Here is a 23636-nt window from a genome sequence, read left to right on the forward strand (position 1 = left end):
CTTCGTTCTGCTCCATATGTGACAAACCTGTGGGATGTTTACAACAATAAACCTGGAAACTAAGAAATATTTGTTACTGTTTTGATTCCACGCTCCCCAGCGTTATGGACGTTTATTTGCAATAGACAGGTTTAGTGAAAGTGTCTGAGGCTGCAGCTGCAGGCTCTTAGGTTTCATCTCTACATCACAAAGTTTAGTTGGAATTATTCAACAACGTCACAGAGGAGGAAGGTTTGGAAACACGTCACTCACTGTATTTTAATATCTGAAGGAAACACACTGCATCCTGAAGTCAGACCCATAAACTTGTGTTTACATCATCCAATAGTCTTCCACTAGGTTTCTGAACTTCACAGTATCACAAACACAAACAAACATAATGCTGTTTCTCAAACATTTGATTCAGTGCTGCAGCAGCTCTGGTCTCTGTTTAGCAAAGACCTAAGATGCTTCCACAACAAACACAGGATCCTCTACTATTTCTCAAAAATCAAACTCAGTGCAGATATTTATGTCAGTGCTGCTGCTGCAGTCGCCTTCAACGTCAGATGCCCTGCAGGGCTTCAGAGGTCTGCAGCTCGAGCTGCCTGTTCCTGGTCTCTACTGTGGTTGTGGTTCAAAGGCTGTGCACGACAAAATGAAAATGTGTTATACAGCAAAGGGATTGATACAGAGAAATGTCTTTACATGTTCAAGAGGTATGTGAGGATGAAGATGGTCACCAGCATTCAGCAGCCAGAAAACAGTCCAATATGGACACCAGAGTAAATCAAAAAGATTCAGGAGTTTTGAGGGTCCTACAAAAATCTTCAGAACTGTCAAAGTTCTTGTGAATCTGTTCAATCTTTAAAGAACCTCAAAAACTACACAGAATAGATAAATGTCAAAATGTTGAGACAAAAAGTTCAGACAAATGTTAAATGTCTATTAGAAACTTTTGGAGACTAATAAGAGACGTACTGTAGAAACCTGGCGAGATATACAGGAACTGTCAGGACAAACATTAGACCTTATCAAACCTACAAACAAATAACAGAAATTAAATGGACATTTAGGAAACTATCAGAACAGCAGAGCTGTTAAAACTTTATCCAGACCTCCAGAAAACAACTGACAGAATCTTTCAGGATCTTTAGAAACCAATCAAAGATGTTCTGAACATGTTAAACCTTTAAAGAACATATTTCTCTGTTTGTAACAAAGACTATTACTGAGAGAAACTAACAGGAGTTCATCCAAAACATGAGAAACCTGGCCTGAAGTTAGAGTTGTTACAACCTTTAAGGTCACAGGTCAGAGGAACCTGTCAGAATACAAAGGGACATACGGGAACCTGAGGGGAACCTGGTCTCAGGACCGCTCTTTACGAACCTGTCAGCAGCAGAACTGCTAGAAGCCCTTTACGTGGCAGTAGGCCTCCAGTGAGGAGAAGATGATGTACATCAACCACAGGCTGAAGAACAAACAGGTGGTGAGGGTCTTGGGGACCCGGGGTCCGCCAAGCTCCCCGCCGATCTCGGGCCGGCGGCGGTAGATTAGGACAGCGATACAGATGAAGGCAAAGATGGTGAAGAGTGTGACGGAGAACGCCAGCGTGCCCGGGTCGACCCTGAACTCCTGGCCCTTGGAATAATGGTAGATGGCAGCGATGGACCACGCCACGCCGATACCCAGGAAGACGTTAACAGCGTTACTTCCTGTCACGTTGCCAATGGATGCGTCGGCGTACTGGTCCTGGATGGCCGCCACCTTACTGGCAAATGTGTCTGAGAGAAAGTGGAGAGGAGATGTGGTGCGTCGGGTTATTATAAATCATCCAGTCCCATGTGACTCACAGGTGCAGGAAAAAACTGCGAGCCAGTAAAAAAATATGTGATTAACAACGATTAAAGCTTCAACCATACACTGTAAACAAAGATGGCCGACAGCTAAGCCGCCATAAGTCGGTCGCTTTTCGCAGTATATTTCATAAACCCCGCCCCCTCCAGGTTAGCCAATGGGACATGAGCTCAAATCAAACACATTTTTGATCGATGTTATCACACTGATGAAAAAACGAACAACACGTAGATAAATAAAACTAGCTGTTGTTCTTACATTTTTAGAGTTATTTTGACGGCCTTGGTGCCGATTGAAGCAAAAGCGTCCCAGTTTTCTATCGGCGCGCTGTAGAATGTGAAACATGACTCCTCCCCCTCTAGCGTCGAGCGCTGCCTGCCCAGTGTTGTCATGGCTACATTTACAGTAGGAGTGGGGGCTGCGTTAAAGCCCACTGTTGCGTCATCTGGCACGACTTGCGATATGTAGATTTTTAGGCCTCATCATTGGCTACAAGATGCGTCTGTCACCATTTACGACCAATTTGACTGGCTAATTCTCCTGTCAATCGAAGTTAGAATATGCCCCCTGACTGGGATTTTCTCTGAGGATGTGAATTCTATTGGTTTTACCGTTAGTTACGCTGTGAAACGTAACAACACGTTTGAATGAGGCCTCATGTGATTCACAGAAGCTTGCTATGTCAAACTTTATTGAATAAACGGACAAAACAGCCGTAAAACGAAGCGGTTTACGGCTTATTATGAGGAGGGCGATGGATTTATGGATTTACTGTATAATATTACGTCATTTGGACTAAAACATGGGTGCACTTTGTTCTATGGATTCTAACGAACAGAACGATATGCGGCACTCCATGTTTGAGTACACATATGAACTAACGCGACAGAAAGGTAAGGAGCAGCGTATTGTTCTGTATTTGTACTTTTGTTAAATATTAAGAAACTAGTCGCTGTGATTATTCAATCTTAAATTGCTTTATGTCATTTGAATTGTGAGACTTTAAGGTTTTATTAGTAATAAAATTTTTTAGACTCTATTCAAATTTATCCGATGATCTTTGGTGAAATATCTGGACATACTTTGGACTAACTTTGGGACCGGATCCGGTCCTGGGGCACCTAAAAACTTTACTTTGGAAACTCTCATCTTGGGACTAGGTTTTATGTTTGGGTTAGGGTTAGGGTTAGAGTCTAAGCTGGGCACAGTTTGATTATGTGGTTCATTTTACAAGTCCTGTGGGTTTGTCAGACCTGGTACAGAGGTTCCCAGCGCTACAAACACCACAGCAGTGACGGAGTCTTTGAGGCCGACCGTGCAGCCGAAATGCGACGCCAGGTCACCGATCACCGCCGTCAGCATGCCGATGACGGAGATGGAGACGAAGAAGCAGGCCCAGCCGTTCCAGTAGTCGGTGGGAGGGACGAAGGCAAACAGAAGCTTCCAGAAGATGGTGAGGAAGTGCATGACGTAGTCGAAACAGGAGGGAAGCTTCTCCTCGCCACAGTCATCATCGTCATCATCACCTGAGGAAGAGCAGGAGGAAGAGCCAGGTGTCAACATTGACTTGCCCGTCAGTTACCTTTCCAACCACGAGCTGACACCAAACATTTTCCATGTGTTGAGTTTGGATCATACCAGAGCTGACGGTGATGGCCTCCACAAACTGCTCCCTCCAGCTGTTTGTCCCGATCAGCAGGGCCAGGTTGGTCTTCTTGATGAGTTTGTCCACGGTGCTCTGAAAGGCAGCAGGTCACAGGAAGTTCAGTCGTGTTCCTGATCACCCGATGACCTGAACATTCAGACACCACTTTGGAAAATAGTTTGAAAAGTCTAGAAGTGGTGGAGTTTGTCTCTAATTCAGTCTCAATTTGCAGCTTTTGCTTAACGGATTCAGTAACTGTGGCACCTTGATTGACATCTTCTCTGACTGATGGGTAATGTAGTATTTAGACCTGTCTGCCAAACCAAATCACTGAAACTGCTACTGAAGATGATTTAACTGCAGAGGTTCCCACCTTGAACTCGTACGACTCCTCGATGATGACCTCCAGCTTGACGTGTTCACCCAGCATCGGTCTACCCATCTCTGCGATCCGCCGCTCCTCCTCCTCCTTCTTCGTCATAACGTCCTTACACTCCTCCTCTAAAAGACAGAGAGGAAAGGTCGGACTCTCAGTGAACAGGGATCCAGAAAAACACTCAAAACCCACAGGATGGATGAAGAAGGATGACTAGAATGAAAGGTGAGGGGCAGCTGGACCTTTAGACAGGAGCATGATGGGGTTACCTGTGATGTTGACAATGCTGGAGGGGGCGGGGTGGTCTCGGCCCTGGACCTTCCTGTAGATGTCTCGACCTGAACAGGTGAACAGAAACAGACTCTGAAGCAGATGAAGTTGTCAGACACAAGTGAAATCTGGGACAAACAGGTATAACATGAACGTGTGTGTGTCAGGTCAGTTGGTGAAGACAGCAAACAACACGGGGTGGGTCAGCACCGTATTGCTGCGTGCCGTCAGGAGGGTGGATGTGTTAACGGCGTTAGCACATGCAGTCACATGACCACGGTTGGAGCCATGTGGTCCAGGATCTGCTGACAGGACCTGGTTTATGTGGGCTGAGGTCTTCGCATATACTTAGTTTCACAGAAAATTCATGTGCCACTATTCAAAAATCACACTCAGATCTCTGACAATTACAGATTACAGATTATATTCCAGCTGTTTCCACACAGTCAGAACAATGAAGAGCATTTCAGGCTGTGAGTGAAAAGTCCTGACGCTCTTAATTACAGACACATGACGTGATAACAGACAGAGCTGCTGATTGTGCTGCTCGGAACAGACTGATGGAAGCACAAAGAACAAACTCACCTGTTCTTCATAGAACCTGTGCAGTAACAGTTTATACTCCGCTCTGATTGGCTGAGAGCACAGGTGTTACACACTGATGTGTTTCATCACTGGGTATAAACAACAAATTACACAATAACTGAAAAGCATCTAAACCTACACTCCTTTTATTGTGAAGGAGGACTTCCTGTTTGTGCTCTTCCAAACGTTTTCACTGGATCAACTTTCGTGTCAGTTTTTCTTTGTGTTTCCATGTGATCAATGAGAGCGATCATCTCTGTCAGTGCACACGCTGCTGCTTTAAGTGTCCGAACACTTTAAAGCCTGGCTTACCACACAGCCGCTTCTCTATTGAAGTCGTGGAAAAAGAAAAATGATCTCAGGCACAACAGTAAACATCCATCAGCTTATTCCTATTTAGGGTCACGGGGATCTGCTCAGTAAATATCCCCAAAGAAAATCAGAATCAAGGGGTTTGGGCTCGCTCACCTGTTTTGATGAATCCACCTAAAATAAAACAAAATAAGAAAGAAATGAGAAGTCAAGTCTTTAATAACAGTAAATTCTCATAGTGCATGAATATAATTAAGATCCAAAGCTGAGTGAAAGACAGAAAACAGAAAGTCGAGCAGCTTACCGACTTCCTGAAGCAACACAGCTGAAGAGAAACGGAAACAGACAAACAGACGAGATGGAAAAGAAAAGGATAAGTTTCTCCATGATCTACATGTTCTGGTTTAACCTCACTGTCACCTGGAGCTCAGGTCCTGGTCCACTAGAGTGAACCTGGACTTCAGCTGGCCTGGGTTTGTGAAAGTCAAACTATCAGCAAACAAATCAAAGTGAGGCTCAGAACTGAGTCCTGGCTGATGTTTAGTATTTAATGTGACGTCTGTGCACATTCAGACCAGAACTCTGAGACACTGATGGGGTTAATGAGACAGGGATTAACACAACACCTGCATGCACCTGTCCAAACTAGTCCTGACCTGTCCTCGTGACTCACACCATGTCCCAGTCTGTCCTTACTGGATCCTTAGTTATTCTAACCAGGTCTGACCCAACCTAACTGGATCCTTCAAACCAGTTCTGAGGGGTCAGACCCAGATTGTAAACAGCCCTGACTCAGCCTCTCTTGACTTATTCTTATTTATCACAGCTCAACTGAACCGGAAGACCTGAAGACCCTCCAATAATAACTAAGAATCAGGTCAGCTGATGGAGGAGGAAGCAGCAGAGTGACAGTAAACAGAAGAAAGTAGATGAAGACCAAAGGTCATCAGAGAGGTCAAGGTGCGTCTTCACACCTGTCCACCTCCTCCTGTTCCAATATGGCTCCTGCAGCTGTATGTAGAAGCTGGCCTGCTTATCGTACTCCTCATGGTCAATTATTCTAACAGCTATGGTCTTCCTGCAGACAACGACAGAGGGAGAGGGAGGGGGAGGGTGGGGTCAAAGGTCAGGGGTCATGCATTAGTTGACACACTCAGACAAGGCGACAGATGAAATCCGACAGGACTCCTTCATTATGGTTTGTAGTTACCATGGCGACAAGGGGGGGTCACCTGACCTCTTCTGACCTCTGAGGTTAAAGTCACAGTGAAAGAAGTTCGCTAATTAAAGGGCTATTCCACCTAAACAGCAAAAGGTTTTAATCAGCTGAATTTGTCTAAACTGTATGTCTTCATCCCAGCAAATATTACTGTGATACATGGACTGAGGAGGGTGCTGGTGTTCCAAGACAATAAAAACTGTGGACATCCTGAACCTCAGTAATTAAACTTTAAAAATGCTGATACTGCTGCTGTTTGCAGTCAGTTGGGATCAGTTTTCACTCCAATCAGTTCTCAGTGTGACTTTACATGTTCAGGTCTAAATATCTACAGCCAGTCTGACTGTGAGGCCTTGAGGTGAGTCTGGTTTCACAAAGGTCAGAGGTCGTTAGTAATGAGGGTGGGGATACAACACAGGAAGGCGACACCCCCACCTTTCCTCTCACTCATCTCCAGCAGCTGAGGTTCTCCGATCTCTAGGAAGAAGTTCTTGTTTTTCTCGTATTCTTCATCATCGATTATATTGATCTGAATAGTTTTGCTGAAAAGGACAAAAACAAAAGGAGAGGTAGCACACAGGGCAGAGACGAGCGCAGCAGCCATGGTGGTTACCGAAGTGACTGTTCGAAAACTCGTTTGTAACCTCCAGTGTTTGAGAATAAAAGCCTACAAAGTGCAGCAGGTGATGGCAGGTATGTGCGTGTTTGTATTACGGTGGTGAAGGTGGAGGTGTAGTCAGGGAGAGACTCGGCGCCAAAGGCGAAAAAACACTGCAGGAAAACTGAGAACTAGAACGGACTGCACATCAGGACGTTAGTGATGAGTCTCAGTCCCGAGCCAGTTTCAGTCCCACATGAAACCTGATGACAGGAAGAACTTCCTGCAACACTTTGTTTTCCTGGCTGTGAGCATTGGCGTCCTCGCGGAGCTGCAGGCTACAGCAGCCCTGATTGGCCACAGCCACAGTGTGTGTGGGCCGGCAGCATGGAAACACAAAAACGCCCTCATCCTTCTCCATGTTTATTTAATAGCAGCAGATTGATGGCTTGGAGGTTCTGTCTGCCTGGGTTTAAGAACCTTTCCAGAATCTTTGTGCTACTGAGTGAAAACAAAATCTTGGAAATGACTTATCAAACCATGAACAAATAAAACAGCTGCAAATAACTTCCCATCCACGCAGCCATCATCTATCATCGTCTTGTAGAGAGTCACTAGTCTTCAGCTGCTGAATGTTCAACAGCTCGAACAGTGTGTGTGTCTGCGGTTTGCTGCTCAGCGGACACAGAGACCGAACCAGGCCGGAAAGCAGGAACTGAAAGAGGCTCAACATCTGCATGGAGCTGCAGAGACAGTGACAGGTCTCTGAGCTCACAGCTGCCCGTAACAGACATTTGGCTCAGTAAAAGTCCGCTCATCATCTCTGCAGTTTTACAAAAGCCCAGTCGGTTTAGTGTGGAAACAGACAGAAGCTGAGATAAAATCGTGCCTCGGCTGGAGACGTGGCGGGCGGCCAGAAGCGACCTCCCCTGTCGCTGGCTCTGAGAGGAACGGGCTGCAGTCATCTGTCTGCTTTATGGGCTGATGCTGCGACGATGAGCAGGATCCTGCTGCTGAACACAGGCTGCCCTAATAAGGAAGAGAGCAGTGTGATGTTTATCTGCCCAACACACCCGGAGCTGCGCCAGGTTGGACCAACAGCATGAAGGCAGACGTGAAACACTCAGCTGGGAATCCAAGCAGCAGCAAGATGGGTAGAAAAAAACAAAAACATCTGTAGCCTGTCAACAAACAAACAACAACCACCACCTCACCCAGAAAAAAGGCAGATTAAAGGAGCCTTCCACCGATCGAAGCAGCACCTTAACACAGGAGGGGACAACTCTGGTCCTCCAGGTGCCACTGCCCTGCTTCTGATTACCTGGGCCAGGTGTAGTCAGCCAATCAGAAGCTGGAACTCCTGAAGGAAGTTTCAAACACCTGCTGGGCCCTGACCAATCGGACGTGTCGGACGTTAGGTTAGGAGGTTTGACAGAGTGTGAAGCTTTCTAAACACTGGAAGACAGCTTCACTGAAACAGCAGCAGAGTGAAGCTCCTGTCACACGAGCAGCTCTGTTCAGACCTGTGCTAAAATGAGTTGATATGAAACACAGTGATGTGCTGAGAGCGATTTACCTCCTCAATCATCTACAGTACGGCTGAAATGGTTAATTGATCAGTTGATTAACAGAGAGCTAATCAAGCTAAATTTATTGATTTAGATCATGTCAGGTGTTTATTGATCAATAAACACCTGGCATGAGATGAGTCAGAGACCAGAGGCCTCAGAATATCAGGTGTGAATCTGGTTTACGACCAGACTCAGACATGCAGACGTCCCTGGTGCTGAGTTAGTCTGAGCTGACTTCTGCTGTTTCTGATATTTTGTTCACCATCCCAAAAGACCCTGGGCACAAATATGTCACTGGGCCCCTCTGACCCCATTATCACTTCCCCAGAAAGCAGCCAGCAGGCAACTGAGGAATCAAATCTACTGATCAATTATTGATTGTAAAATAACTGTCAGATGTATCGATAATGAAGAACTGATGGCTTCATTCCTGCGACGAGGTTTTTGCCTGGAGCAGCTGTGGAACAGATGCGTAAGTGTGGTCAGGAATCAAACCAAACCTTACAACACCACACAGGTCAATCCACTCCTGCTACAGGGTCCTTCATGGGTCTGAGCTGCCTGTACCTAATAAACTGGACACTGACAGATTTAGACTCAGACTGAGGGCTGATCTGTCTGACGTTTGGAAATGAAGATGCAGTGATGCTGAATATCTGAGGTGAACTGTCCAATCAGCATCTCCCTCTGCTGTGACCCTGCTCTGACATGGTCCCAGTTCCACATTTATGAACTAAGGTCCCGTCCTGTATGATCAGTGAGACCTGTCTGACGTAAACCTGCTTCAATACGAGCTCTGCTCACTGTCTATTAATGTGAATAATCCTGTATGGGACTGTACTGACTAGTACTAACTGGTACTAACTGGCACTGACTAGTACTAACTGGTACTAACTGGCACTGACTAGTACTAACTGGTACTGACTGTTACTCACTGGTACTAACTGGTAATGACTGTTACTAACTGGTACTGACTGGTACTGCCTGGTACTGCCTGGTACTCTGGTCTATATAAGGCTCTCTGGCTGCCATGTGAATGTAGGCCAGCGTCCTCATTAATAAACGCTAATGAAGAACGAGCGTGGCACCTTTTCCATTTCAGACGGCACGGCCGTGTTTATGCTCTGCACAGAAATGTGTTGTCATTCCATCGCAGACACGGAAAGAGTCTGTCCCGAGCTGTGTGAGGCCTGTACACCTGAAGTATGCAGTCACATGACCCTGTGGAGGTGGAGCTACTGTAGGACCAGGAAGAGGAACACATGTTTTATGATCATTTAATCAGTGGCTGCCTCTTATTGATCTACCAACAGGTGGTATCAAATCTGATCCGGGTCTTAGTCTTACTGACTTTTTCTTTAAGCAGATATTTCCTGATTTAGACATTTAAACGGTGTTTGATCTGAGCTGAGTTATTAATTATTCATTGGCTGATGTAACAGAAAACATTATGATTATTTCACATTTAAAAACTGTAGTGTGGCAAAAAGCAGAGTACATCCGACCCGAGGGTGATGGACTAAGACCTGATCATGTCGGACTGATAACCCAACCCACTATAAGTCGACCTGAAACTGTAAAACCGATTGTTGTTAATTAAAATGACTGAAACAGAATCATTTCAGTTTCACTTCACATCTGTCCATGTCTGCCCAGTTGAAGTCCGGACTGAGGACTACTGGACTTCCTTATGAACGGTTCTGTTGGATATGGAGCTTCAGATCGGACATGAATGAGTACAGTCCCAAATATGGCTGAGGTTACACTTTCATTTCAATAAAAACTCATTTTCGCTGCATTTACTGAGTCACATGATGATATGGTGAAATTAGAAAAAACTGCCATTTTGACACCTAAAAAAGACTCTAATGCCCAGAATGCCTCGCAGAAAAATCAGGTAACTGTGTTGTGATTCAGCATTTTTATTTTATTTTCCATATTAATCACTCAGCAGTTAAATAAGATGGTTTGTACTTACAAGATCTCATCGTTCTCAAACTCCAGGACTCCATGTGTGTCCTCAAAGTCCTCCCCGCCTCCTTTAGCTGTCCCTGCTATGGTTTTGTACGGCACCACCACAACACCACGAGCTCCTGAGGTCCGGACCACCTTCACCTCCATCACTCCAATGCTCTCGCTCACAGTCACCACTGGCTCCTCGAACGAGAAGATCCCTGCGTGGTCGTCATCGAAGATGGTGACAGTGGCCGTGCATGGCAGACCTAGACCTGCGAAGGAATCCACATGGTTTTCATCCAGCTTCTTTAAACCAGTACCCTCTGACAGAATCTTCACATTGCTCAGGTGAACCAGAAAATGCTCGTCTTCCTCAAAGATATCATCGTCAATGATATCAATGCGGATTTCCTTTTCAGTCTCGCCTGGTTTGAACACAACAGTTCCCTGAGTGAAGCGGTAGTCCGAGCCGGCATTTGCGGTGCCGTCCTCGGTCCGGTAATCCACTGACACTGTCATCGTTAGGTCTCCACCACGACGCACCACGTTCAGGGCTACACTGCCACAGTTTTCCAGGCACTGGTAGGTTCCAGGGTCGAAGAACACCTTGGCGGAGAACTCATTCACTGGCAGCTCAGAGCAGATATCGTGCTGGGTGGCTCTCTTGGCTTGGTCAGCGGCGTGCCTTTTCAGGATGTTGCCGGCTCCTGTCATGATCCTGGTTGCTTGACAGCGGTAGAAAGCCCGACTCTTCTGTTGCTGGGTTAAAACTTGATAGTTAGCAAGCTCCATCAACTGTTCCATCTCCTTCTCTGGATGTTTCTGTTTCAGCTCCTTCAGGATCCGGGCCACCTCTCTGCGGGCCTCCTCCTCATCCAGCTCCTTCATATCAAAATCCGCTTCTCTATCCATGAGCTCCTCTCCGTGGGAGTTGAGCATTTTTCCGTCCATTTCAATGTCCACCTTCGAGGGAAGATCTGGTTCTCCCTCTGTTTCGATGATCATTCCTTTCTGCTTCCCTGCTCTGTATCGTTTGTACATGTACTTGTAGAACAGAAGTCTGCGGTCGGCCACGTAAGCAAAGACAACACAAACGGGGAAGAAGAAGAGCGTGAGAAGTCCCTCCCAAATCTCAACAACACCTGGAGAGAAGACGGCCAGGATCAGGTAAAGCCAAGTGTAGGCAAAGACGCTCCAGGTGGCGGTGACGAAGAACACCCGCAGGTGCTTCACCTTTCTGGTCTCTCCTTCAGGGATGACAGACACACAAAGGCCGATGATGACAAACATGTTGAAGGCGGCACTTCCTACAATGGTGTTGGGGCCCAGCTCGCCAGCGTCAAAGTTGTGACCGCAAACCTCGACAACCGACAGGAGAATTTCTGGGGCGGAGGAGCCCAGCGCCATCAGGGTCAGGTTGGACACCGTCTCGTTCCAGATGCGCACCGTGGTGGTGATTTTCTCGCCATTTGGCTTCTTGATGGTGATCTGTCTCTCTTGGGAGGTGATGACCTCAATGGACGCCATGAAGCGGTCAGCAATGATGGAGACGCCCAGGAACATGTACGCCAACCCCAGAAAGTAAATGGTGGCCCTGGCGAGGCGGTCAGTAAAGGCCGGGTTGTCCGGCTTCCACATCGGCAGGATGACGCCCTCTACGCACTCGGTACTCCCACCACATTTCGTGTGGTTTCTGAGCGTGTGGTTAGACTTGAGGGTCAGAGTCGAGCCCCCCGCCGCTGAACATGGAAGTTCAACCGAGGTGATGGTCAACAAGAAGAGGAGCTGATAGGTGGAGAAGAATGATGATGTCATGGTTTGGCTCATGGTGACACTCCCTTCAACCTGCAAGACATGGAAGGAGGTGTCAGCACTTTGTCATGTTTGACTCTGGAGCTGAAGTCCGATCCCAGATCCAGACCAGCTCTGTCTGTCTCGTTTAAATAAAAACTAAATTTTCTCCAGACTGTTCGTGCTGTTTTACCGTTTCACTGGAACTCAAAAACCAACTGGATTCAAACATCATGAAGCTGATCATTGTTTTAGGTTTTCATGTACTGTAAAATATTTTCTACATCTTTTACAAAGCGTGTGACAAGTTACTGTTTTGTATCATTGGAAATCAAACTGATGACAGAATCAGTCTGGGTCCTTCATTTATGGACCCATTAAAACACATATTTATATAAACTTTGCTCTGCAGTGACTATTATTATTATTATTATTATTGCAGGTAAAGATTGTTTTAATACTGAGATTGACAATAATGTAAAAGAACTGAAATATTCACTGGAGTTTCCTTCACATTAACCTCTTATAGCAAAAATATGCATTTAAGTCAAATTCAAACAGCTTTTTGTAAAATGAAGATGAATTTTAAAGACACAGCACACACAACTTTATGCATCAAAGTACACTGTGCTGGGGATTGTACAGCAAACTGCACTATGATACTGATACACACAACTATGTTTCTAAACATTATACTCTGACTGCACTACAGTACTGTATCTGATACTACACTGGACCAGTACTGTGTCCTCAGGGAGGTGAGCTGAAGAGTCAGTAAGAAGCAGAAACCTACCGTCACGAAAAAAATCAGAATTTCCACCAAAAGCCGAGATGAGTTTTGTCACGGAGGCAGAAACCCTGACAATAAACCGTCCACTTCTCCACTGAAACAATAAAAGTCTGTCAGACGATGTGGAGACGAGAAACAGAAACACCAGCGTCACCAGTAAAGCACCAGAATGAGCATCCAACTCTCCCCCTCCCTCTAAGTCTGTTAACACTTTCACTCCAGCCCGCTCAGACCTGCAGCCCAGACGTTACAGCTACTGCACTTTCCTGTGCTCAGCTTTCCCACAGGACACGAGGACAGTACCCAGAAAATATCAGCAGGTCCTGTCTCCACCGTGTGTCGTCTTCTCTGAGGTTTATTTGTCTGAGCTGCACACAGTACTGCGGTACAGCAAGAATACCTCAGTACTACTGCAACTCTACAGTGTACCAGAGCAATCACCTCCTCCGCAGCTGGATGAAATCTGTCCCTAGGAAGAAACCTGGTCAGACCTGGACTCTGGGGCCCCTCTCGGACACTGCACTCACCTCTGGTCCACACGCAGCGGCAGCAGGAGAGGAGAGTGCGCTCAGGAGGGAGAGCTGAGTCCGATAACTGCTCTAAATTTAACAGAAACAGACATTGCTCTAAACATGGCTGCATAGCTGCCTTTGTGCTGCTTATCGTCCTTCTCCTAGCGGGCCATGGCCATACAAGGCTGTGCGGGGCCCGGGGCCATCCAGCAGCTCCTCGTCCCCGCCGACACGTGGGGGAGATAACGGCTAACAGCAGCCGGGTGGTGCCTGCAGCCCACAACAGGCAGGAATGCTGGGTTAAGTGCAACACCCCCCCCCAACAGAGACACACATGGTGTGCTTAGAGATTTTCCACTCAGAGGTGACACCCAAGCCCTGCAGACCCCCCATGTCCCAAAGAGTTGGCACAGAGTCTGTAAAAAAGTTCATCATCCTGAAGGAGAGCTTGTCAGACAGTGGCTCATGTTCTGTGGTCTCACCTGAGCAGGTGGGAACAGGAGGGAAAACCCTCAGCACTGCAGGAGACACATTCAGGGTCACACCCTGAACAGAAAGAAGCGACAAAGAACCAGGAATAAGACAGAAGCTGAACACACCCCAGTTTAACTCAGACACTTACATGTATAGCACATATACACAAACCCTACGTCTGGTGCTGGACTTCATGGTGACCTGACTTCTCTTTTTTGAATACCTGAAAAAAACAATCACACATCTGCTGGTCCAGGCCTGGGGTCAGTCAAACCACAAACCAGTCTGCTTGGTTTGTTGGGTCCACTCCAGAATTCACCTGATGTTAAAGGAACCAAACGTCGCATACACACACACACACACACACACACACACACAAACAGATACACACAAACTCATATTTCTATTTTTATTAGGACACTCATAAAGATGATGCATTTCCTACCCCCTTCTAACACTAACCCTAAATCCAAGTCTGAACCCTCAAACAGGGCTCTGAAAACGTGAGGAGCAGCTAAATGTCCTAACTTTGTGGGACCACCGCATTTGGCTGCATTGCTCAAAGGGGTCCAAACAAAGGCAGAAATACAAGTCTACACATAGTAACACACACACACACACACACAGAGTACAGTCCTGTGAGTCCTGGTCTTATCAGTCCGTCCTCTGAATAAACACATTAGAGACAAAAACACACAGTTCTTGATTTTATCAGCCCATTAGATAAAAAATTAAAACCTTCTGCCAAACTGCATCACAACATTATCACCTATGGCTGCAACTACAACACGTAGTTATTATAAATACGATCCCAACTACCGGATTTCCTCATAAATAAGATCCCGAATACCAGATTACCTCCTAAATATGATCCTGACTACCAGATTACCTCATAAATAAGATCCCGACTACCAGATTACCTCATAAATAAGATCCCGACTACCAGTTTACCTTATAAATACGATCCAGACTACCGGATTTCCTGATAAATAAGATCCCGACTACCAGATTACCTCACAAATACGATCCAGACTACCGGATTTCCTCATAAATAAGATCCCAACTACCAGATTACCTCATAAATACAATCCCGACTACCAGATTACCTCATAAATAAGATCCCGACTACCAGATTACCTCATAAATAAGATCCCGAATACCATATTACCTCACAAATATGATCCAGACTACAGATTACCTTATAAATAAGATCCCGACTACCATATTACCTCACAAATATGATCCAGACTACCAGATTACCTCATAAATAAGATCCCGACTACCAGATTACCTCACAAATACGATCCAGACTACCAGATTACCTCATAAATAAGATCCAGACTACCAGATTACCTCACAAATACGATCCAGACTACCAGATTACCTCATAAATAAGATCCCGACTACCAGATTACCTCATAAATAAGATCCCGACTACCAGATTACCTCACAAATACGATCCAGACTACCAGATTACCTCATAAATAAGATCCCGACTACCAGATTACCTCACAAATACGATCCAGACTACCAGATTACCTCATAAATAAGATCCCGACTACCAGATTACCTCATAAATAAGATTCCGACTACCAGTTTACCTCATAAATACGATCCAGACTACTGGATTTCCTCATAAATAAGATCCCGACTACCGGATTACCTCACAAATACGATCCAGACTACCGGATTTCCTCATAAATAAGATCCCGACTACCAGATTATCTCATAAATACGATCCTGACTACGAGATTACCTCATAAATAAGATCCCGACTACCAGTTTACCTTATAAATACGATCCAGACTACCAGATTACCTTACAAATAAGATCCAGAATACCAGATTACTTTATAAATACGATCCAGACTACCAGATTACCTTACAAATAAGATCCAGACTACCATATTACCTCATAAATAAGATCCCGACTACCAGATTACTTTACAAATAAGATCCAGATTACCTCATAAATAAGATCTCGACTACCAGATTACTTTAGCATCATGATAAAAACCCCATGATTCCAATGTTACTAGAACATTACGATGACAACCATTTGACAAAGCGTTATTACAGCTGTTTGCTCACTGCACAGATTATTACATCATGTTAACATCATAACAACCATCAAACAAACATCATGGAACTGCTGTAACTCTCAGTTGATTTAATTAAGATCCGTGGTGAATGTGGATGCCGTCACCTGCCACAGACATCCAGCTGAGCTTGTGTTTTCGATAAACTGCCCTCAGATCTTTGCAACCTTCTTTCACAGAGCTTGTTTTCCAGCCCTAATGTCAGACCTCAGGGCCAGATCTGCTGTGTCGCACACAGACAGGAGAGTTGTTATTTTTTCTGCTGTGGACACCTGGAAGAGTTTGCAGAGGGAAATGAAATCCCTGAAGTTGGTATCACTGACTGAATTCATTGATAAAAGCTTAACGGTCTGGGTTCTGCACTGGTTCCCAGCAGCTTTCAGCAGTGTGGTGACAGAGCTTATCTCTGGTGTCTGTCACATTCTGGCAGACTTTTATTTTTACCCACGTGAGCATGTTTGCTGTCAGTGTGGTGGTTTGTTGTATTTGCATTTAAAAACCTTTTTTTCCAAAACAATTTTGTTATGGTGGCCCTGACGGTTCTGTGCACTTCAAAAATGAAATGTTCTCCATCCATCTTCTTCCGCTTATCTGGGGTCGCGTCGCGGGGGCAGGAGCCTAAACAGGAAAACTGAAGAAAATTCTGAAAAACAGAAACCGGAAATCCTTCAAGCCACACAAAGAAACACGTCACATGATGAGGCACTAAAAACAAACGATGACACCTGAACACACCTGGGAATCAATATTTGTTGTGGTTCATGGAGCTACTGAAGTGTTTTTCTGTTTTGTTATTGTTTTTAATCTGAGATTACTGCAGTGATTATGGGAAGTACTACTAGCCTACACGATATTTGTTCACTTGAAATAAATCAGGTTGTCCAGTGTTTTTGCAGAGTTTCTAAACATGGTTTTGATTCTTGTATTCTGGGTTTTGCAGAAATGTTCCTGGAAGCTGCACACGTTTATTTGCCTGGGTTGTCTTCAGCTGCGGTGCATTGAGCTTTCAGGGCCCCCATAGTTCCTCCACCACAGCACTCTCAACAACAGAAATGATGTCAGTGCCTGAAGTACAACCATCCAGCAGCAGAAACAGGGACCGACAAATCAGCAACAGGGTTTTCAGTCACTTCAGGCATTGGAAAAACGTCTTCTCCTGCCAGATCATTTCCTAATATTAAACCTACACCCTTCACTGCCCATCAACACATGAAGAAGAAGACATGGGTTAAAGGTTAAGACTGTCTGACAGGAGAGTCTCACACCAACAGTGAACATGTAGACACTGAGGAATCAGACCAGCAGAAACAAAACCCAGGATACAGAGGCTCAGTGAACATGGTGCTGAAGGTGTGAAGGTGGGTCAGTGTGTCAGAGGAGAGTCTGTAGAAGGACAGAGTCCCAGCAGCCCAGTCCAGGTACACTGCTGCCCTGTTAGAGACCGAGGAGAACGGAAGGTCTGTTCTATTTTTATTGTGCCAGACAGAGTAACCCCCGTCAGAACACCTCAGACTCCAGGACAGGTTGTTCCGTCCTAACAAGCAGTCGTGATTGTCTCCTCTCCTGCTGATGCCTCTATAGGCCATCGATAAATAAACCACCCCGCCCCACTCCACCTCCCAGTAACAGTGACCAGTCAGACCATCTCGACCCAGCAGCTGATGCCACCAGTCAAACCTGTCGGGATGATCAGGATACGGCAGCTGCTCTTGCACTAACGTCGCCTTCCTATTATTGTCGGACAGTTTGACGTTTCTATTCACTGTGTTTGTGTCCAGTGTGAGTTCACAGGAATCTGAAACGAGACACAGCAGCAATTTATCATCCAAACCCTGAAACCTTCACTGGCTGCTTCATTATCGGACACAAACATCAGAATCACCCAGGCTTTGGGCCTTGTTTCAGACTGAGAACTGAAAGGATCTGCACAGGCTTTGGATTTGAAGGCAACTTTATGATTTTCTCTTTTTCATGTCATTGGGTGTCCATGTGAAACAAACTGCTAATTTCTTCACAGTGAATGTATGCCTTTAAAGAGACAAGTCCTATAGTGGACTCTTTGTAGATCACTTTCAACTGTCCCACCCCGATACAAAACAAGACAATGGAAAAACTAACTGAAAGCTGATGAGTTTGTGACCCACTTACACTTCTTCAGACCAGCTTTCAGCCTCTGCTCTCCACCATGTTCCACCCTGGAGGAACAAACACAGCCATAATAAACCTTCAGAAGCTTCCTCATCCCTGCTCCTCATAAACCTTCAGTCAGATCCACCATTATGCTGCTATAGTGGTCTGGTTTTACTTTATTCAGAGATGGTTCATTCATCCCCCTACGCCTTGTTTTGGTTTAAGATGGTGACATAGGTGGAAAAGAGACATGGTGTCATGGTTCATAACAACTCACGTAAAATTATTGAAACTTCCAGAGGAACTGCCAAGTGGACCTCGAGATGAAAATGTGCTGTTCAAAAATGAACTCTTTGTAAAATTTAGAAAATTAGATTCTGCTCTGACATTAGACCCGATAGTTCAGTTTCGGAGGAAACAAGAACCTCAGCACATCAGATTCTGTCTTCACTGGTATCAGCAAACTGAGAACCAGCAGCATCAGCTCGTCAGTGTGTGAGTTCTGGTAGTCAGCTCATACCTGAGAGTGTCCAGTCTCCAGTGTGGATCCTCTGGTCCAGCAAACAGCAGCTTCACTCCTGAGTCCCCTGGATGGTTGTAGCTCAGGTCCAGCTCTCTCAGATGGGAAGGGTTGGACCTCAGGGCTGAGGCCAGAGAGGCACAGCCTTCCTCTGTGACCTGACAGCCTGACAGGCTGCACAAACACACACACACACACATTATTTGCTTTTGTTCATCAGTGAACGCTCTGCATGTTCTCCAACATTTACAATGTCCTCAGGAAGATAGAAGCTGAATCCTGACCTGAGACTTTCCAGTCTACACCCTGGACTCCCGAGTCCATCAGAGAGCAGCTTCACCCCTGAGTCTAGGAGGTCGTTGTTACTCAGGTCCAGCTCTCTCAGGCTGGAGGACTGGGAGCTGAGGACTGAGGCCAGAGCTTCACAGCTTCTCTCTGACAGGTTACAGCCGCTCAGCCTGGAGGAGAGTTCATGGAATAGATGTTTAGTCACAGTATCGACTGACTGAGTTTCATGAGCTGAAAACAACCACACACATGTACAGTTAGTGTCTGCAGGTATCTGTGCACCTACACAGCTTTGTGGGAGGCTTTGACCACTGGCAGCAGCCTCAGAAGAGCCTCCTCTGAAGAGGCTGAGTATTTGTTCAGGTCAAACACGTCCAGGTCTTTTCCCGATGACAGTAGGATGAAGGCCAGAGCTGACCACTGAGCAGGAGACAGATCCGTTGTGGAGAGACTTCCTGATGTCAGGAAGTGCTGCATCTCCTCCACTAGAGAACGATCCTTCAGTTCATTCAGACAGTGGAACAGGTTGATGCTTCTCTCTGGAGACAGATTCTCGCTGATCTTTTTCTTGATGTACTGGACTGTTTTCTCATTGGTCTGTGAGCTACTGTCTGTCTTCTTTAGCAGGTCCTGTAGTTTGTCTTGATTGGTCTGCAGAGAAAGACCCAGGAGGAAGCGAAGGAACAGGTCCAAGTGTCCGTTTGGACTCTGCAAAGCCTTGTCAATGGCCATTCTGTGGGTCTTTGCTGTGGAGGTTTTGATGAAAAGCTGTTGTAGGTTCTGCAGTGACAGTCGTGGCTGAGGCAGCACATTTTTGTTGCTGTTGATCAGTGACATTCTCACATAAAAAGCAGCCAGAAACTCCTGAACGCTCAGATGCACAAAGCTGAATATCTTGTCTTTGTTTTTCTTTCCACGCTCTTCTTTAAAGATCTCGGTGAACACTCCTGAGAACACTGAGGCTTCACTGAAATCAACTCCACTTTCTTTCAGATCTTTCTCGTAGAAGATCAGGTTTCCCTTTTCCAGCTGCCGAAAAGCCAGTTTTGCCAACGACTTAATGTACTGAACGCACTTTTCTGGACCGTACTTCTCTTTGGTCCGACCGATCTGAAACACCAGGAACTCGGTGTACATCTCAGTCAGAGTGTTGGGCAGCTCTCCTCGCTCTCTGGTTCCCAACAGATCCTGCAGAACTGTAGCAGTGATCCAGCAGAAGACCGGGATGTGGCACATGATGTGGAGGCTTCGTGAGCTCCTGATGTGGGAGAGGGCCCTGCTGGCCTGCTCCTCACCTCTGAACCTCTTCCTGAAGTACTCGTCCTTCTGCGGGTCGCTGAACCCTCTGACCTCGGTCATGCTGTCCACAAACTCCCGAGGGATCTGATTGGCCGCTGCGGGTCGTGTGGTTATCCAGATGCGAGCAGAGCGCAGCAGTTTCCCATTGATGAGCTTCCTCAGCAGAAGATCGACTGTAGTTGACGTCGTTGCGTCAATAGAGCCAATGTCATCGCCGTGAAGGTCCAGGTGCAGGCGGCTCTCGTCCAGTCCGTCAAAGACAAACAGAAGCTTGAATCTGCTCTTGTCATAGTTGGTGTTTCCTGATGACTGTAGCACTGTAAAGATGTAGTTCAGAGCCTCCTCCTTGATGTCCACAGTTTCTGGGATACATTCATGAATCAGCTCGGCCAAACTAAACCTCTGTCCCCTCACTGGGTTCAGCTGACGGAAGCTGAAGGGGAAAATGAGATGCACATCCTGATTGGTTCGTTCTTCAGCCCAGTCCAACACAAACTTCTGCACAAGGAGTGTTTTTCCAATTCCAGAGATCCCATTGGTCAGCACTGTTTTTATGGGCCTGTATTCTCCAGAATGGTGTTTGAACATGTCGCTGGGTTTCAGCGGTTTCTCTGTGTCCGTCTGCGTCGCTGCCATTTCGATGTGTCGGACCTCATGCTGAGCGTTGATGTGGACGTCGTTCCCGGCTGTGATGTACAGCTCTGTGTAGATATCAGCCAGACGCTGTTTATCTTCTGCCCAGCCTTCTTGTGCACACATAAACTTGTCCTGGAAGTTTGATTGAAGCACGTGCTGGTAATATGTGATGGGCTGTGGCTCTGGGACCGGAACCAGCACATCTGTGTCAAACAGGAAGTGAGAAAGACAAAGGCTGAGGTGTCCGTCTACACGTCTCTTTGCTCGCTAGAGGCAGTGAACACAAGGGTTCTGTTTGTTATTGTCCTGGACAAAATCATCTGCAACACAACGACACCGGCCAAATCCAAACAGCATCGTTACTTTATCGACTTCAAGGGACAGAAAACAAACTAACCTGTAGATTTTAAACATCAAGGACACATTTGGTCTTTCAGGGCTCCCATACATACCAGAGAGCAGCTTTACCTTCAGTGTGAGGAAGAAGAGCCTGAGTGAGAGAGGTGGAAGGTCCTCTGTTCTCTGAAGTCTCCCCACCATCACTGACAACCACTGACAGACAGAGAGTATGTGTCATCTTCTCCACTGATTACTGTCATTATTGATTATTGATCATTAGGTCTGACTCTGTCTTTAGACATTAGTGATGAAGATGTGGTTTGACCCAGTCCTGGTATTTATTAGCTCTGGTTTTCTGACACAAACTGCTCCAGATGATGACGCATATTCATTCACACTGAAATCCCTATTTCATGTTTTAGTATAAACCTGCTTTGGGAACATTTAATTCCCACTTTCCCTCAGAAAGGAAAGAGCTCAGCTGGATTTCCTTAAACCCAGTGCAGGTGTTCGAACACTACTCAGGTGTTGGACAGCATTTCTAATTTAGCTGAGAGCTGATTGGATAAAATGAGCACCAGTCAAAGTGGTACGCCGTGCTCTGGATCAAAGCTGATGCTGTATCACGTTTCCACTTCCTGTGACTGACCTTTTGGTCCTGAGCTGCTGGCTGTCAAACTCTGCACCAGGTCGTTCCTGTTGATCTTCTCTAAAACCTTCCTGGTCACCTCCAGGGCTCCAGGAAGTCTGTATGTCTGCACCATCAGAGTCACCGTGTCCCACCGCGTTGTGGTCTGCACTCGGCCCTTCTTCATGCCGGGGAAGCCTCGGAGGCTGTCGGGCTGCTGCAGGAACCACTTGAATTTGGTGAATTCCTCATCTCCCAAATCTTCCAGAGTATTCAGGAGCTCCTCTGGTGTCATCACGGATCCCTGATGGAGTCACAGGAAACTGGCAGCAGTCATGGAACTGTAGGGGACAAAGAGAGACGCTCAGTCCGGGCTCCTGTTCTGCTCCAACTGTACCACTGGTTTATATGTAATCAGATTAACATCTGTCATTCATTTATTTCACCTCAACATCTGCAGATCATCAACTTCTTTTTTTCTCACGCAGCAGAGAAACAGCCTGACCTCTGACCTCTGCAGGGACCCACAGGTTTACAAGTTGTCACTATATCACATGGATGATATATATGGCTGAGGGGTGTGTTGTAACGTGAAAGCTGTTCATGAAGCTTCCTGATCCTCAAAAGGGTCCTGGGGGGGGGGGATTCGGAGGAGGCTCAGGAGTTTCTTAAGCAGAGGAGAAAATGTCAGACAGACGTAGAGGGAGAAAAAATGTGACAGAGTTAATCAACCGTTACAGATTAGGTCACGCAGGAGTAACATCTGCGAAGCTCTCTGATCTGTTACTGAAGGCTTTTATACTTACTACTGATTACCTTCACCACAGGACCCCCTGAATTTACCTTCAGGGATCAATAAACTGGATCTCATCTTATCCCAAGTCCTACCAGAACAAACAAGCCACAACCTGAAATGAAAGTCGTCACAACTCAGAGACATTTGGCAACTGGAGCAGTGATGACTTGGGTCTGTGACAGTCTTCATCAGCAGAGTGATCCCACAGACAATTAGTGCAGCACTGTCAGAACCTCAGATCTGTCGCAGCTCACAGGCTCACAAAAAGGCACATATGGACTTTATGTGAATCGAAAGAGGAAGCATTTTATTTTATTTTAACAATATTTTTAAGCCTGTTTTTGGAATAGTTAATGACCACATTTCTCCAGAAAGGAAAGAGTTCAGCTGGATTTCCTTAAAGCCAGTCCAGCTGTGCCACCACTGCTCAGCTGCAGTTTAATCTGTCTGAAAGTTGCCACAGTGTTTTGATGCGGAAGTGAAATTTTTCAGAAAAAAATCTTTTTTCACCAAAACCATAAATGCAGAAATTTTTCCTGTGCTCTGATGAAATGAATACTCCAACCTGTCACGTTCTCTTCAAGTCCTAATGACCACCGGTTCTGAGAGGTCCAAACCTGTGGCGTCTTCGTGAGGCGACGATCAGGACGCAGGGCTGAGGAAGAACAAGAGGAGTGATGAGCACGTCTACACTTCAGTCAGTAACGGTCACATTTCCTCTTTCAACACATGAAAATGTTTGTTTTACTGAAAGAGCAGAAAGTTGTGTGTGTGTGTGGATTCCTGTCCTTGTGAGGACCCTTTTGAGGATAATTCTATTGAAGTGAGGACATTTGGGCTGGTCCTCACAAAAACAGAAGTACACACACACACACACACACACACAACTTTCTGCTCTTTCAGTAAAACAAACATTTTCATGTGTTGAAAGAGGAAATGTGACCGTTCCTGACTGAAGTGTAGA

The 23636-nt window shown here is 45.9% G+C and overlaps 2 protein-coding genes across 7 annotated transcripts; both read right to left on the bottom strand.

Moving 5' to 3' along the window:
* Positions 1 to 14: 14 nt before the first annotated feature.
* On the bottom strand, positions 15 to 16665 carry LOC113140195 (sodium/calcium exchanger 1-like). Of its 6 annotated transcripts, none has more exons than XM_026323976.2 (10): positions 13947 to 16416; positions 12956 to 13046; positions 10394 to 12216; positions 6002 to 6105; positions 5184 to 5201; positions 4130 to 4198; positions 3858 to 3985; positions 3478 to 3577; positions 3093 to 3365; positions 15 to 1766 (listed from the first exon to the last, which is right to left on the bottom strand). In XM_026323976.2, exons 3-10 carry the CDS (start codon positions 12196 to 12198, stop codon positions 1390 to 1392), a joined length of 2874 nt encoding a protein of 957 aa, XP_026179761.1. In that variant the 5' UTR covers positions 12199 to 12216; positions 12956 to 13046; positions 13947 to 16416; the 3' UTR covers positions 15 to 1389. The 6 variants fall into 6 exon arrangements, with proteins under 6 accessions (XP_026179761.1, XP_026179763.1, XP_026179762.1 ...); XM_026323978.2 differs by lacking the exon at positions 12956 to 13046 and having other exon boundaries at positions 13947 to 14010; positions 14162 to 14219; XM_026323977.2 differs by lacking the exon at positions 13947 to 16416 and having other exon boundaries at positions 15 to 623; positions 1372 to 1766; positions 12956 to 13734.
* Positions 16608 to 23212, bottom strand: LOC113140191 (NACHT, LRR and PYD domains-containing protein 3-like). The gene is made up of 8 exons (XM_026323962.2): positions 22323 to 23212; positions 21898 to 22217; positions 21378 to 21461; positions 19261 to 21112; positions 18971 to 19144; positions 18687 to 18860; positions 18185 to 18231; positions 16608 to 17831 (listed from the first exon to the last, which is right to left on the bottom strand). The coding sequence occupies exons 2-8, from the start codon at positions 22169 to 22171 to the stop codon at positions 17296 to 17298; spliced, it is 3141 nt and encodes a 1046-aa protein (XP_026179747.1). The 5' UTR covers positions 22172 to 22217; positions 22323 to 23212; the 3' UTR covers positions 16608 to 17295.
* Positions 23213 to 23636: the final 424 nt, after the last annotated feature.

The sequence above is a fragment of the Mastacembelus armatus genome, unplaced genomic scaffold (genome assembly GCF_900324485.2).
Source record: "Mastacembelus armatus unplaced genomic scaffold, fMasArm1.2, whole genome shotgun sequence".
Lineage (NCBI taxonomy): Eukaryota > Metazoa > Chordata > Actinopteri > Synbranchiformes > Mastacembelidae > Mastacembelus > Mastacembelus armatus.

Excerpts from the sequence above, each read along its gene's own strand:
- LOC113140195 (XM_026323980.2), bottom strand. The coding sequence starts at position 12,198 with ATGAGCCAAACCATGACATCATCATTCTTCTCCACCTATCAGCTCCTC. Across the intron at positions 5,353-6,681 it reads GGAGATGAGTGAGAGGAAAG|CTGTGTTGCTTCAGGAAGTC; the intron begins GTGGGGGTGTCG and ends GTTTCTCTTCAG. Across the intron at positions 3,986-4,129 it reads CAGCATTGTCAACATCACAG|AGGAGGAGTGTAAGGACGTT; the intron begins GTAACCCCATCA and ends TCTGTCTTTTAG.
- LOC113140191 (XM_026323962.2), bottom strand. The coding sequence starts at position 22,171 with ATGACACCAGAGGAGCTCCTGAATACTCTGGAAGATTTGGGAGATGAG. Across the intron at positions 19,145-19,260 it reads AAAGCCTCCCACAAAGCTGT|GCTGAGCGGCTGTAACCTGT; the intron begins GTAGGTGCACAG and ends ACTCTCCTCCAG. Across the intron at positions 18,232-18,686 it reads TGGAGACTGGACACTCTCAG|GGTGGAACATGGTGGAGAGC; the intron begins GTATGAGCTGAC and ends TTGTTCCTCCAG.